Source organism: Oncorhynchus mykiss, chromosome 20 (assembly GCF_057628025.1).
Source record: "Oncorhynchus mykiss isolate SJ-2025 chromosome 20, ASM5762802v1, whole genome shotgun sequence".
Lineage (NCBI taxonomy): Eukaryota > Metazoa > Chordata > Actinopteri > Salmoniformes > Salmonidae > Oncorhynchus > Oncorhynchus mykiss.
Window position 1 is genome coordinate 36,479,513 of NC_143041.1, and position 15,149 is coordinate 36,494,661.

At 43.4% G+C, this 15,149-nt stretch overlaps 1 protein-coding gene across 7 annotated transcripts in view; it reads left to right on the forward strand.

Annotated features, from left to right (window-relative positions):
• Window positions 1-15,149, forward strand: part of thbs2a (thrombospondin 2a) — a 42,796-nt gene that overhangs the window by 19,673 nt on the left and 7,974 nt on the right. For 6 of the 7 annotated variants that reach the window (XM_036956189.2, XM_090212995.1, XM_036956190.2 and 3 more), the window contains 9 exons: window positions 7,290-7,466; window positions 8,086-8,259; window positions 8,827-8,954; window positions 9,438-9,590; window positions 11,912-12,130; window positions 12,630-12,737; window positions 13,455-13,614; window positions 14,083-14,201; window positions 14,483-14,717. In XM_036956189.2, coding sequence (XP_036812084.1) covers window positions 7,290-7,466; window positions 8,086-8,259; window positions 8,827-8,954; window positions 9,438-9,590; window positions 11,912-12,130; window positions 12,630-12,737; window positions 13,455-13,614; window positions 14,083-14,201; window positions 14,483-14,717 — 1,473 coding nt within the window. Of the gene's footprint in view, window positions 1-7,289; window positions 7,467-8,085; window positions 8,260-8,826; window positions 8,955-9,437; window positions 9,591-11,911; window positions 12,131-12,629; window positions 12,738-13,113; window positions 13,231-13,454; window positions 13,615-14,082; window positions 14,202-14,482; window positions 14,718-15,149 lie in introns of those variants that run through there. The other variant, XM_090212998.1, reaches the window with a different exon arrangement.

Below are 15,149 nucleotides of genomic sequence, written 5' to 3' on the forward strand. Positions count from 1 at the left end.
CAGGCGGGAGGCTCCGGCAGAGGCGCCGGACAGGCGGGAGGCTCCGGCAGAGGCGCCGGACAGGCGGGAGGCTCCGGCAGAGGCGCCGGACAGACGGGAGACTCCGGCAGCGCTGGAGAGGAGGAAGGCTCTGGACGGATGGGCCGGAGAGACAGCCTGGTACGGGGAGCTGCCACCGGAGGGCTGGGGTGTGGAGGTGGTGACGGATAGACCGGGCCGTGCAGGCGCACTGGAGCTCTTGAGCACCGAGCCTGCCCAACCTTACCCGGTAGAATGGTCCCGGTCGCCCTGCCAGTGCGGCGAGGTGGAATAGCCCGCACTGGGCTATGCAGGCGAACCGGGGACACCGTGCGCAAGGCTGGTGCCATGTAAGCCGGCCCAAGGAGACGCACTGGAGACCAGATGCGTAGAGCCGGCTTCATGGCACTTGGCTCGATGCCCACTCTAGCCCGGCCGATACGCGGAGCTGGAATGTACCGCACCGGGCTGTGCACCCGCACTGGGGACACCGTGCGCTCCACAGCATAACACGGTGCCTGCCCGGTCTCTCTAGCCCCCCGGTAACCACAGGAAGTTGGCTCAGGTCTCCTACCTGGCGTAGCCATACTCCCTGTTAGCCCCCCCCCAAGAAATTTTTGGGGCTGACTCCCGGGCTTCCATCCACGACGCCGCGCTGCCTCCTCATACCAGCGCCTCTCCGCTTTCGCCGCCTCCAGTTCTTCTTTGGGACGGCGATATTCTCCTGGCTGAGCCCAGGGTCCTCTTCCGTCTAATTCGTCCTCCCATGTCCATACCTCCTCGCGCTGCTCCTGCTGCTGCTTTTTCCTTTGCCCATTACCACACCGCTTGGTCCTGTTGTGGTGGGTGATTCTGTAACAATTCTCTTCTTGTGAAGTAGAGGCGGACCAAAGCGCAGCGTGGTGGTTGTTCATTGTATTTTATTCACGACACTATACATGAACAAACTAACGAAAAAACAAGAAACGTGAGAACTCAAAACCTAATACAGCCTATCTGGTGAATACTACACAAAGACAGGAACAATCACCCACAAACACACAGTGAAACCCAGGCTACCTAAGTATGATTCTCAATCAGAGACAACTAATGACACCTGCCTCTGATTGAGAACCATACTAGGCCGAAAACATAGAACTGCCCCAAAACATAGAAAAACAAACATAGACTGCCCACCCAACTCACGCCCTGACCATACTAAATAAATACAAAAACAAAGGAAATAGAGGTCAGAACGTGACAGGGTAGCCTTCCACAAGCTTCCCATAATAAGTTGGGTGAATTTTGGCCCACTCCTCCTGACAGAGCTGGTGTAACTGAGTCAGGTTTGTAGGCCTCCTTGCTCGCACACGCTTTTTCAGTTCTGCCCACACATTTTCAATAGGATTGAGGTCAGGGCTTTGTGATGGCCACTCCAATACCTTGACTTTGTTGTCCTTAAGCCATTTTGCCACAACTTTGGAAGTATGCTTGGGGTCATTGTCCATTTGGAAGACCCATTCGTGACTTAACATCCTGACTGATTTAACATTTAACTGATGTCTTAAGATGTTGCTTCAATATATCCACATCATTTTCCACCCTCATGATGCCCTCTATTCTGTGAAGTGCACCAGTCCCTCCTTCAGCAAAGCACCCTCACAACATGATGCTGCCACCCCCATGCTTCACGGTTGGGATTGTGTTCTTCGGCTTGCAAGCCCAAACATAACGATGGTCATTATGGCCTAACAGTTCTATTTTTGTTTCATCAGCCCAGAGGACATTTCTCCAAAAAGTACGATCTTTGTCCCCACGTGCAGTTGAAAATCGTAGTCTGGCTTTTTTTTTGCTTGCTCCTGAGCAGTGGCTTCTTCCTTGCTGAGCTGCCTTTCAGGTTATGTCGATATAGGACTTGTTTACTGCGGATATAGATACTTTTGTACATGTTTCCTCCAGAATCTTCACAAGGTCCTTTGCTGTTGTTCTGGGATTGATTTGCACTTTTCGCAGCAAAGTACGTTCATCTCTAGGAGACAGAACGCGTCTCCTTCCTGAGCGGTATGACAGCTGGTGTTTATACTTGCGTACTATTGTTTGTACAGATGAACGTTGTACCTTCAGGCGTTTGGAAATTGCTCCCAAGGATGAACCAGACTTGTGGAGGTCTACAATTTATTTTCTGAGGTCTTGGCTGATTCCTTTTGATTTTCCAATGATGTCAAGCAAAGAGGCGCTGAGCTTGAAGGTAGGCCTTGAAATACATCCACAGGTACACCACCAATTGACTCAAATGATGTCAATTAGCCTATCAGCTTCTAAAGTCATGACATCATTTTCTGGAATTTTCCAAGCTGTTGAAAGGCACAGTCAACTTAGTGTATGTAAACTTCTGACCCACTGGAATTGTGATACAGTGAATTATAAGTGAAATAATCTGTCTGTAAACAATTGTTGGAAAAATTACTTGTGTCATGCACAAAGTAGATGTTTTAACCAACTTACCAAAACAGTAGTTTGTTAACGAGAAATTTGTGGAGTGGTTGAAAAACAAGTTTTAAAGACTCCAACCTAAGTGCATGTAAACTTCCGTCTTCAACTGTATCTCACACTCAGTCATAGTTACTAAAATAATGAAAATAAATAATGATTGCCAAGATTTTGGCACCGTCAACTTTTAGAAGGTTAGTAGGAAATTGTATCATTTAAACCACCTAAATATACTCACATTCACTGAACATGTAGTATCTGAACCTCAAACATTAATTTCCCAACTGCTGCTCTTTATCCTTCTCCATATCTTATACTCCAATGCATCCAGCATGTCCACCATGGTATTGGGCAGCTGCTATTTGAGAAAGCAACTCTGGTTATTTAGAAAACTCTGGTCATCTTATTGCAGAGCACATTGTGTTTTTAGAGAAGATTGTATTGCAAGGTGTCCTAAATGTGTAGGTTATGCCGTATGTATTGGCTAAAGTGGGTATGCAGCTGTCGTTTTTTAAACCTCCATTCTAGCACATGACACACACACCCACCCTTTTATTGGGGTTTCTATGTGAAGTGTATGATTGAATGTTTATCTTAGCCTGCATCTAGTTACATTGAAATTAGACATACAGTGCCTTGCAAAAGTATTCAGCCCCCTTTTGCCACATTTCAGGCTTCAAACATAAAGATATAAAACTGTATTTTTTTGTGAAGAATCAACAACAAGTGGGATACAATCATGAAGTGGAACGACATTTATTGGATATTTCAAACTTTTTTAACAAATCAAAAACTGAAAAATTGGGCGTGCAAAATTATTCAGCCCCTTTACTTTCAGTGCAGCAAACTCTCTCCAGAAGTTCAGTGAGGATCTCTGAATGATCTAATGTTGACCTAAATGACTAATGATGATAAATACAATCCACCTGTGTGTAATCAAGTCTCCGTATAAATGCACCTGCACTGTGATAGTCTCAGAGGTCCGTTAAAAGCGCAGAGAACATCATGAAGAACAAGGAACACACCAGGCAGGTCCGAGATACTGTTGTGAAGAAGTTTAAAGCCGTATTTGGATACAAAAAGATTTCCCAAGCTTTAAACATCCCAAGGAGCACTGTGCAAGCGATAATATTGAAATGGAAGGAGCATCAGACCACTGCAAATCTACCAAGACCTGGCCGTCCCTCTAAACTTTCAGCTCATACAAGGAGAAGACTGATCAGAGATGCAGCCAAGAGGCCCATGATCACTCTGGATGAACTGCAGAGATCTACAGCTGAGGTGGGAGACTCTGTCCATAGGACAACAATCAGTCGTATATTGCACAAATCTGGCCTTTATGGAAGAGTGGCAAGAAGAAAGCCATTTCTTAAAGATATCCATAAAAAGTGTTGTTTAAAGTTTGCCACAAGCCACCTGGGAGACACAACAAACATGTAGAAGAAGGTGCTCTGGTCAGATGAAACCAAAATTGAACTTTTTGGCAACAATGCAAAACATTATGTTTGGCGTAAAAGCAACACAGCTCATCACCCTGAACACACCATCCCCACTGTCAAACATGGTGGTGGCAGCATCATGGTTTGGGCCTGCTTTTCTTCAGCAGGGACAAGGAAGATGGTTGAAATTGATGGGAAGATGGATGGAGCCAAATACAGGACCATTCTGGAAGAAAACCTGATGGAGTCTGCAAAAGACCTGAGACTGGGACAGAGATTTGTCTTCCAACAAGACAATGATCCAAAACATAAAGCAAAATCTACAATGGAATGGTTCAAAAATAAACATATCCAGGTGTTAGAATGGCCAAGTCAAAGTCCAGACCTGAATCCAATCGAGAATCTGTGGAAAGAACTGAAAACTGCTTTTCACAAATGCTCTCCATCCAACCTCACTGAGCTCGAGCTGTTTTGCAAGGAGGAATGGGAAAAAATGTCAGTCTCTCGATGTGCAAAACTGATAGAGACATACCCCAAGCGACTTACAGCTGTAATCGCAGCAAAAGGTGGCACTACAAAGTATTAACTTAAGGGGGCTGAATAATTTTGCACACCCAATTTTTCAGTTTTTGATTTGTTAAAAAAGTTTGAAATATCCACTAAATGTAGTTCCACTTCATGATTGTGTCCCACTTGTTGTTGATTCTTCACAAAAACATACCGTTTTATATCTTTATGTTTGAAGCCTGAAATGTGGCAAAAGGTCGCAAAGTTCAAGGGGGCCGAATACTTTCGCACGGCACTGTATAATCGTGCCAAAGCATGGTTCAATAAAATGGGTTCACTGACAGATACTAATGATACACAAAAATGGTTATTTACTGTAACATTGGCTAGCTTTCAATAAATTGGCTTAAAGGTCAACAGAGTTACCTCTTCATACAATCAAGACAATTCGTATTGCATGCTGCATGTTTCAAGGGTACTCGAAAACACATTTATCTTATTTCAGTCTTTGGAAGCTAGCTAGCTATATCTGTTCCTCTTCATCAGACAGCAGCTCGTGTTTTCACAAGAGGCTGTGTTTACATCGTAGATAGAAGTTGGCTGCCTTCATCATGAGGGGTACAGTGCCTTGCGAAAGTATTCGGCCACCTTGAACTTTGCGACCTTTTGCCACATTTCAGGCTTTTGCCACATTTCAAACATAAAGATATAAAACTGTATTTTTTTGTGAAGAATCAACAACAAGTGGGACACAATCATGAAGTGGAACGACATTTATTGGATATTTCAAACTTTTTTAACAAATCAAAAACTGAAAAATTGGGCGTGCAAAATTATTCAGCCCCCTTAAGTTAATACTTTGTAGCGCCACCTTTTGCTGCGATTACAGCTGTAAGTCGCTTTGGGTATGTCTATCAGTTTTGCACATCGAGAGACTGACATTTTTTCCCATTCCTCCTTGCAAAACAGCTCGAGCTCAGTGAGGTTGGATGGAGAGCATTTGTGAACAGCAGTTTTCAGTTCTTTCCACAGATTCTCGATTGGATTCAGGTCTGGACTTTGACTTGGCCATTCTAACACCTGGATATGTTTATTTTTGAACCATTCCATTGTAGATTTTGCTTTATGTTTTGGATCATTGTCTTGTTGGAAGACAAATCTCCGTCCCAGTCTTAAGGTCTTTTGCAGACTCCATCAGGTTTTCTTCCAGAATGGTCCTGTATTTGGCTCCATCCATCTTCCCATCAATTTCAACCATCTTCCCTGTCCCTGCTGAAGAAAAGCAGGCCCAAACCATGATGCTGCCACCACCATGTTTGACAGTGGGGATGGTGTGTTCAGCTGTGTTGCTTTTACGCCAAACATAACGTTTTGCATTGTTGCCAAAAAGTTCCATTTTGGTTTCATCTGACCAGAGCACCCAGGTGTCTCCCAGGTGGCTTGTGGCAAACTTTAAACAACACTTTTTATGGATATCTTTAAGAAATGGCTTTCTTCTTGCCACTCTTCCATAAAGGCCAGATTTGTGCAATATACGACTGATTGTTGTCCTATGGACAGAGTCTCCCACCTCAGCTGTAGATCTCTGCAGTTCATCCAGAGTGATCATGGGCCTCTTGGCTGCATCTCTGATCAGTCTTCTCCTTGTATGAGCTGAAAGTTTAGAGGGACGGCCAGGTCTTGGTAGATTTGCAGTGGTCTGATACTCCTTCCATTTCAATATTATCGCTTGCACAGTGTTCCTTGGGATGTTTAAAGCTTGGGAAATCTTTTTGTATCCAAATTCGGCTTTAAACTTCTTCACAACAGTATCTCGGACCTGCCTAGTGTGTGCCTTGTTCTTCATGATGCTCTCTGCGCTTTTAACGGACCTCTGAGACTATCACAGTGCAGGTGCATTTATACGGAGACTTGATTACACACAGGTGGATTGTATTTATCATCATTAGTCATTTAGGTCAACATTGGATCATTCAGAGATCCTCACTGAACTTCTGGAGAGAGTTTGCTGCACTGAAAGTAAAGGGGCTGAATAATTTTGCACACCCAATTTTTCAGTTTTTGATTTGTTAAAAAAGTTTGAAATATCCAATAAATGTCGTTCCACTTCATGATTGTGTCCCACTTGTTGTTGATTCTTCACAAAAAAATACAGTTTTATATCTTTATGTTTGAAGCCTGAAATGTGGCAAAAGGTCGCAAAGTTCAAGGGGGCCGAATACTTTCGCAAGGCACTGTATGTACAGGAGTTCTGATTGGTTACAAATTTAGCAGTTCAGCAAATTTGCCTGAGCAGATAGTGTTGAAATATATTTTTTATGAGAAATTGTGCAAGAATTGAAGATGCCAACAAAGTTATAGTCATCATAAGAATGATGAATGATGACAGGGATCGATCAACTTCACCATTTTCAGCTTCGGGCCTCCACCTACAACATAAAAACAATATTTTCCTGCAGTTGCTATGTGAGTGTGTGTGTGTGTGTGTGTGTGAGTATGTATGTCAGTAGAAGCAGATGTGTCATGTTGGAACAGGAGAAATAAATAGAAATCTAGAGGAACGCTGCTCTGCTGGGGTGGAGATGGTTGGACAGAGACCTCATCCCTCTCTGGCTCAAAACCCTGTGACTTGTCTTTGTTTGTCTCTGTCTGTCTGTCTGTCTGTCTGTCTGTCTGTCTGTCTGTCTGTCTGTCTGTCTGTTTGTTTGTTGTGGTAAATAGATCCCGTGCAGGGTTGTGCACTGACTCACTAGTACCCAGTATACTGCAACCAAAATACCCAGCAATACAATATTTGAATCTGAATATATTACACATGTCTTTTCCCTATGCTCTGACTTAACTGTGTGTGTTCAGTTCGTCAGAATGGTGGGTGGAGCCTGTGGTCTCCCTGGTCATCATGCTCAGTGACGTGTGGCGAGGGCCAGATCACCAGGATACGCCACTGCAACGCACCCACACCACAACTGGGGGGCAAGGACTGTGAGGGCCAGGGGAGAGATACACAGCGCTGTGAGGCCAAGCCCTGTCCCAGTGAGTATGGTGGTCCTAGCAGGACAACATAGACAATGTTGTCTTGGAAATCCTGCATCCGGGGAGGCAACCAGTCTGTCTAGAGCAAGACTATAGACACAATGTCCATACCAGACCTGGGTTTAACATTTTAGCTTTCTTTCAAATAATTTAGCTGTGCATTGATTGAGCTAGACTATTTCTTTTGAAAGATATCAAATACTGTTTGAATCCAGTATAAAGTAGTTTGAACAAGTATTTTGGTCTGATTCATACCCACTTACTTGGATTTACAAACAGGGAGAAGTAGAAGAGTTTTACACCTCTACCCACTCGTATAGAAGTTCACATGCTAACAGTGCTATGTGTCTGTCTTTCATAAAACTGAGAGTGCACTGGCCACTACAGAATGGATGCAAAGTGGTTACATATTTCCTGTGTATGACTGTAGGCCTACAACTACTACTGTAATTCTTTGCTACACTTTCTTACAGTAAATAGACTTGATAAGACAGTCATGTCTTATCAAAGATTGTAAAACCTCCCCATGGACTCTTGGAAGACTAGCCCCCATTGTGATCTAAGAGATCAGCAAACATTGTGATGATCTACTAACTGTTTATTTGTTGTCCATGTGCAGTTGACGGTGGTTGGGGACCGTGGTCGCCTTGGGCGATCTGCTCGGCAACCTGTGGGGGTGGAGTTAAGGGTCGGACCCGTGTCTGTAACAGCCCCGAACCCCAGTACGGAGGCAAGAAGTGCCCTGGGGAGACCAACGACAGTGATGCCTGCAACAAACAAGAATGCCCTATCGGTGAGTGTGTGTGTTTGTGTGTCCCATTCAGCACCTCTGACCCAAACCCTCATCCCTTTCTCTTTCCCTTTGAGGCATTTTAACCTTCCTTACTCCCTTTGAGTTATTCCAGTTCATTCTTGCATTCCAGTTGAGTTATTATTTCTAATTTCAACATTCCTGTGATAAGTGCTCTAAGAATGGCCTCCAGGCAAATTTTTGTCAAATATTTGTGCTGATAACAAAGTCTGGAAGGATGTGTTTTGCCTCTTTGTAGAATGCACATTGTGTTTGGTCAACAAGCTTTGAAAGCACTGAAACCTGTTAACTTTGAGAGAAATGAAGAGAGCAACCTGAAGTGAACAACCTGGGGAAGCTGAATGTCAATATTCTAAATAAACAAATGTCCAAATGTAGCTGCATTAGGCATGTCCTGGTTCTCTTCCTAACCAGTCGCCAACAAACTATGGAGAATTGCTTCCCTGTCAGACGGTTGCTTTAGTTCTAACTATTTTCTAACTCTGTTAAAAGTATTTTCTAACTCTGTTAAAAGTCTTTTCTAACCACTGCGTTATTGTTCCCTGTCAGACGGTTGTCTGTCTAACCCATGCTTCGGAGGAGTGGACTGTAACAGTGCCCCCGACGGATCCTGGGAGTGTGGGCCATGCCCTCTCGGTTTCCGCGGCAACGGAACCCACTGCGAAGACGTCAACGAGGTAATTTTGGGTTAAAGAAGCATGTTACACAAGTCAGATACTTGGTTAACCCACTAACTAATGGTTAACACTAACCTTAACCTTAGCCCTAAATACATTTTCATCCCCAGGCTATGTCTAACCTTAGGATCTTCCTTTACTCATTCATATTCATGACCTATTGCCCTACTTAGAATCTACATCTCATTCTGATCCTCTTCCTCCACAGTGTCACATGTTCCCTGATTGATCTGATTGATTTTATTATTGATCGATTGAATATCATCTATTCTGATCCTCTTCCGCCACAGTGTCACATGATCTCTGATAGATCAATTTATTTGATTGATTTTATGATTGATCAATTTGATATAATCTACTTCTGATCCTCTTCCTCCTCATCGTGACATGGTCTCTGCTCTCTGATTGATCTGCTCCTCTTCCTCCTCATCGTGACATGGTCTCTGCTCTCTGATTGATTGATTTGATCCTCTTCCTCCTCAGTGTGACATGGTGTCTGACATATGCTTTAAAGCTGGTGGAGCATCGCGTTGCATCAACACAGACCCAGGGTTCCACTGTCTGTCCTGCCCACCCCGCTACAAGGGAACGCAGCCCTTCGGCATGGGGGTGGAAGCTGCCAAGAAGAACAAACAGGTACGTCTGTATCACTCAACATCGGTTTTAGGTCTAGTGTATTATTTAGACTGCATTTACGCCGTTGCTGACAGGTGTATAAAATTGGGCACACAGCCATCCAATTTCCATTAGATTGGCCTTACTGAAGAACTTAGTGACTTTCAACGTGGCACCGTCATAGGATGCCACCTTTCCAACAAGTCAGTTCATCACATTTCTGTCCTGCTAGAGCTGCCCTGGTCAACTGTAAGTGCTGTTATTGTGAAGGGGAAATGTCTAGGCGTAACAATGGCTCAGCCACAAGGTGGTAGGCCACATAAGCTCACAGAATGGGACCGCCAAGTGCTGACGCGCTATAATAATTACCTGTCCTCTGTTGCAACAATCACTACCGAGTTCCAAACTGCCTTTGGAAGCAACATCAGCAGCAGAACTGTTAGTTGGGAGCTTCATGAAATGGGTCTCCATGGCCAAGCAGCTGCATACAAGCCTAAGATCACCATGCGCAATGCCAAGCTTCAGCTGGAGTGGTGTAAAGCTCACCGCCATTGGACTCTGGAGCAGTGGAAATACGTTCTCTGGAGTGATGAATCATGCTTCACCACCTGCAGTCCGAAGGACAAATCTGGGTTTGGTGGATGCCAGGAGAACACCACCTGCCCAAATGCATAGTGCCAACAATAAAGTTTGGTGGAGGACGAATAATGGTCTGGGGCTGTTTGTCATAGTTCAGGCCCATTAGTTCCAGTGAAGGGAAATGTTAACTCTACAGTATACAATTACATTCTAGACGATTCTGTGCTTCCAACTTTGTGGCAACAGTTCGGGGAAGGCCCTTTGCCGTTTCAGCATGACAATGCACCTGTGCACAAAACGAGGTCCATACAGAAATGTTTTTTTGAGATCGATGTGGAAGAACTTAACTGGCCTGTACAGAGCCATGACCTCAACCCCATCGAACACCTCGCCAACTGTGAGTCAGGCCTAATCGCCCATCATCAGTGATTTATTAGTGGCCCACATTTTTAGAATGAGTCTACACTCTGCTGCAAGGGTGGACTCCACTATGCATGAACATAGCACACCTTGACTCTGTATAAGGAGAGAGAGAGGGAGAATGTTATGAAGCTGTAATATATATATATATATATATAGATAGATATATATAATATATATATAGATATAGATATAGATATATAGAGATGTGTATATATAATAGCAAACATCTGCTATACTTCTCTCTTCATACTTCACCTGTGCTTGGTGTTACAGTATGAGTGGAGGTCTTAGATGGGATGAGAACTATAAAGTGATGTCTATGTCTCTCTGATGTTGTTGTTTGTGTTATCTACGTTTCCACTCTAGCAACACATGTATTACTGTTTAATGCAGCTCTGTCATGTCAATAGCTATTTCCCAGTGGGAACACACTGGTTGAATCAACGTTGTTTCTGAAATTACGTCGAACCAATGTGGAATAGACGTAGAATTGACAACATCTGTTGTGGCATACATACATCGTTTCTGCTTTGAAACCATGATAATTGAGTTCACACACAGATTTGTTTTGGAAAGTTGAATCATCACTCCACTATCCAATAGACCTGGGTTCAAATACTATTTAAAATAATTTACAATTCTTTATCTGGACTTGATTGAGCTTGCCTGGCACAATGAACAATGGAATAGTAAAAAAAAAACTACAGGCTAAAGTATTTGAAAGATCTCAAATAGTATTTGAACCTAGATCTGCTGTTCTGCCCTAACATTGCGTAACAGACCTTGTGAATCATTGCTTTGTCACTGGCTTTTAAAAACTGTACCGGCTCTGATCCTAGGCCAACATCGTACACATTGATTTGAGGAAAGGGGAAAGGGGAATTGTCTCATTGTCTCATCTGTTTCCCAGAGCTGATGAAAAAAAGAAAGGCCTTGTTATTGGTCATCACGTAACATTGTTGTAACTTTGTAGCATATGAGGTCACGGAGTGGCATCAAATCACTTCCTATTGATGGACATCTGTAGCAATACAGATACGACAGTGTTGTCTTTGATTCTCTTGCCGTAGCTACATAAAACACTGTAGCAGAATCCACAGGGTTCATGGCAGAGCAGAGGACATGACAGAACATAACATGACATCTGAGAATACACTTCACCCCAAGAAATGAGACTCACTGATTTACAGAACGTTTATTATGCTCATGCACTGTCCTCTCCTGTACAACCCAAGACAGTTTGACTTGATGCTCTCTCTCTCCTCAGGACAACTCTCCACTCCTGTACAATGCCAGAGAGTTTGACTTGATGCTCTCTCTCTCTCCCTCCCTCCCCCCAGGTCTGCGAGCCAGAGAACCCCTGCAAAGACAAGACCCACAACTGTCACCGGTCCTCAGAGTGTATCTACATCAGCCACTTTAGTGAACCCATGTACAAGTGTGAGTGCAGGATCGGCTACGCTGGTGATGGCTTCATCTGTGGAGAGGACTCAGACCTGGATGGATGGCCTAATCAGAACTTGGTGTGTGGGGCCAACGCCACCTATCACTGCAAAAAGGTAACAGACTCTAACTTTATGTTCTCTGTGGGCCACTTTCCTGGATCCAGAGTAAGCCTAGTCTCTAGTCCCCATTTAAATATGCACTCTTGAACTTTTGTATAATATCAGCCAGTAGTTTTGAAAGTGGTGCTCACGAGCCAAAACTGGTCCCTATTTTTGTGTACTACGTAATCCATTTGGTGTGATATGTTACCAATCCAATTCGTGCAATATGTTACACATTTATTGTGCTTAAGATTGTGGAGTGCATTTTTAAGTCTAGACCTTCCTGGAATAAAAAGGACTTTCAATTGAGATTCTCAATTGAGCATACGCTTTAGTCCAGGACTAGGCTAAATCTTATTAAGTCCAGGAAACTGTCCTAATAACTTTTATCCTCAACAACAGACCTGCAGATTTTCCACATTTTCTAATCTTACGGTATGACAATGTTTGACATTTTTCTTCCTGTGGCTATTTCTAAAACTGTTTCCATTTATTTATCAATATTTAACAGGATAACTGCCCCAACCTGCCTAACTCTGGACAGGAAGATTTTGACAAAGATGGTCAGGGAGACGCTTGTGACCAGGATGATGACAACGATGGAATCGTGGATGAAAGAGTAAGATATCTTTTATAAGGCAAATGTGTTAAATAGATGATGGATGAAAAGTTTCACTAACTCTTGCTACAGTCTTAGAAAAAAAAGTACAATCTAGAACCAAAAAGGATTCTATCTGGGACCAAAAACAGTTCTACCTGGAACCAAAATAGTTATCCTTTGGTGACAGCCGAAGAATTGTTTTGGAACCCTTTATTCTAAGAGTGTATGACAATGGAAGTTTGCTTCAAAGGTCAATGTTTGATTGTTAAAACCAACACATTTTTCAGCAAATGTCTTCATCAGGGTATTTAGATGAGTTCAATAGCGAATCAAATGCCCTCTCCAAGAAAACGGACACTCTAATCATTCCCATTTCGCTGCTCTCTCTCTTCAGGACAACTGTCCTCTCCTGTACAACCCCAGACAGTTTGAATTGATGCTCTCTCTCTTCAGGACAACTGTCCTCTCCTGTACAACCCCAGACAGTTTGACTTGATGCTCTCTCTCTTCAGGACAACTGTCCTCTCCTGTAAAACCCCAGACAGTTTGACTTGATGCTCTCTCTCTCTCTCTCTCCTCAGCACAACTGTCCTCTCCTGTACAATGCCAGAGAGTTTGACTTGATTCTCTCTCTCTCTCTCTCTCTCTCTCTCTCTCTCTCCCTCCTCAGGGCAACTGTTCTCTCCTGTACAACGCCAGACAGTTTGACTTGATGCTCTCTCTCTCTCTCCTCAGGACAACTGTCCTCTAATGTACAACCCCAGACAGTTTGACTTTGATAAGGATGATGTGGGGGATCGTTGTGACAACTGCCCCTACGAACACAACCCTGCCCAGATCGACACAGACCACAATGGGGAAGGTGACGCCTGTGCTATCGACATTGATGGAGATGGTACTAGCCTTTTCTTACCATGTTACTAAACATGATACTTTGCTGTATTATAATGATATTAAGTGAGAACAGGGAAAGGCTCCTTAAACTCTTATAACTTTTATATTTCGTGTAATATATTATTTAAAAGTCATTCATTTGTATTGCTATTGACAGTAGTTGGCTCTGAACTAGTCATGACATTTAAAAAAAAAAAAATCTTAATGAATACTCAGAAAATATTTGATGGATTATTGCAGGATAGTAAATCATGCAAAGGAATGACCAGCTGGCACGGTTTTGCGATTAATCTTTCCGCCCTCAACCATGAAGTGATTGATTAGCATTAGCAACTTCTATGGCACGGAAGGCGAAATGCCACATGCAAGAACAGGCAAGCAAATATCTAGGATTATGACTACAGATATGTCCTGCACACATGATATTACCGCTGCATGTTGTTTAATGTCCATTTCCCTATTCCTTTAGAAATCCTAAACGAGCAAGACAACTGCCCGTACTTGTACAACAATGACCAGAAGGACACTGACATGGATGGAGTCGGTGACCAGTGTGACAACTGTCCTCTGCTACACAACCCTGACCAGGTGGGAATAAAGAACAGTCACTTTGCCTTTTATGTAATTACAAAAAGGACATCATCGCTATCAGGGTTGCAAAATTCCAGAAACGCTCCCCAAATTCACAGGATTTCTAGACATTCCCAGTTGAAGGATTTGGATGACCCTTCTTATTCCTCACTCTGGGGATCTTGCAACCGGGATTTCTGGAAAACATTTGGAAAAGTTCAGGAAAATGTTTGATTTTTTTTTTATCATGCTGGCCACTGTAACACTCCTGTCCTCTCCTGTCCTCTCCTCTTTAACAGGCTGACACAGACAATGACCTTGTAGGAGACCAGTGTGACAACAACCAGGATATCGATGAAGACGGTCACCAGAATAACCTGGACAACTGTCCTTACGTCGCCAACTCCAACCAGGCCGACCACGATAAGGACGGCAAGGGGGACGCCTGTGACTTCGACGATGACAATGACGGTATCCCTGACGATAGGGACAACTGTAGATTGACACCCAACAAAGATCAACTGGACTCTGATGGTAAGGGGGACAACACACACACAGACAAACACACCATGGATCAGCATGTTGAATACCCTCATGCCCGTGAAGAATGCTGTAACAGTAGCTGCCTATAGCTGCCTGAGGAGGAATTAGTATCCAGTAGGTTGATTTGTGACTTCTGTAATAGCCCTGTATACACTACCATAGATACTATCTAACATCACACAGAGGATTGCTTGTGATACAAGAATCTTCCGTTGAGACGTCCCTGCACCTGTCCACCCTCCTTTTTACACTAACCTTTATAGATATAGGTCAACATGCCATGTCCCATTGTCCTGTAAACTATAGCTACTACTTTAACAGCGGTTGTGTATGATATCAGAATAGCGTTTTTCTGCATCTGCCCACCATAAAAAACATGGGGTGCCTTTTACCTCTTAACCACCTTTTCATTCATATATTTAC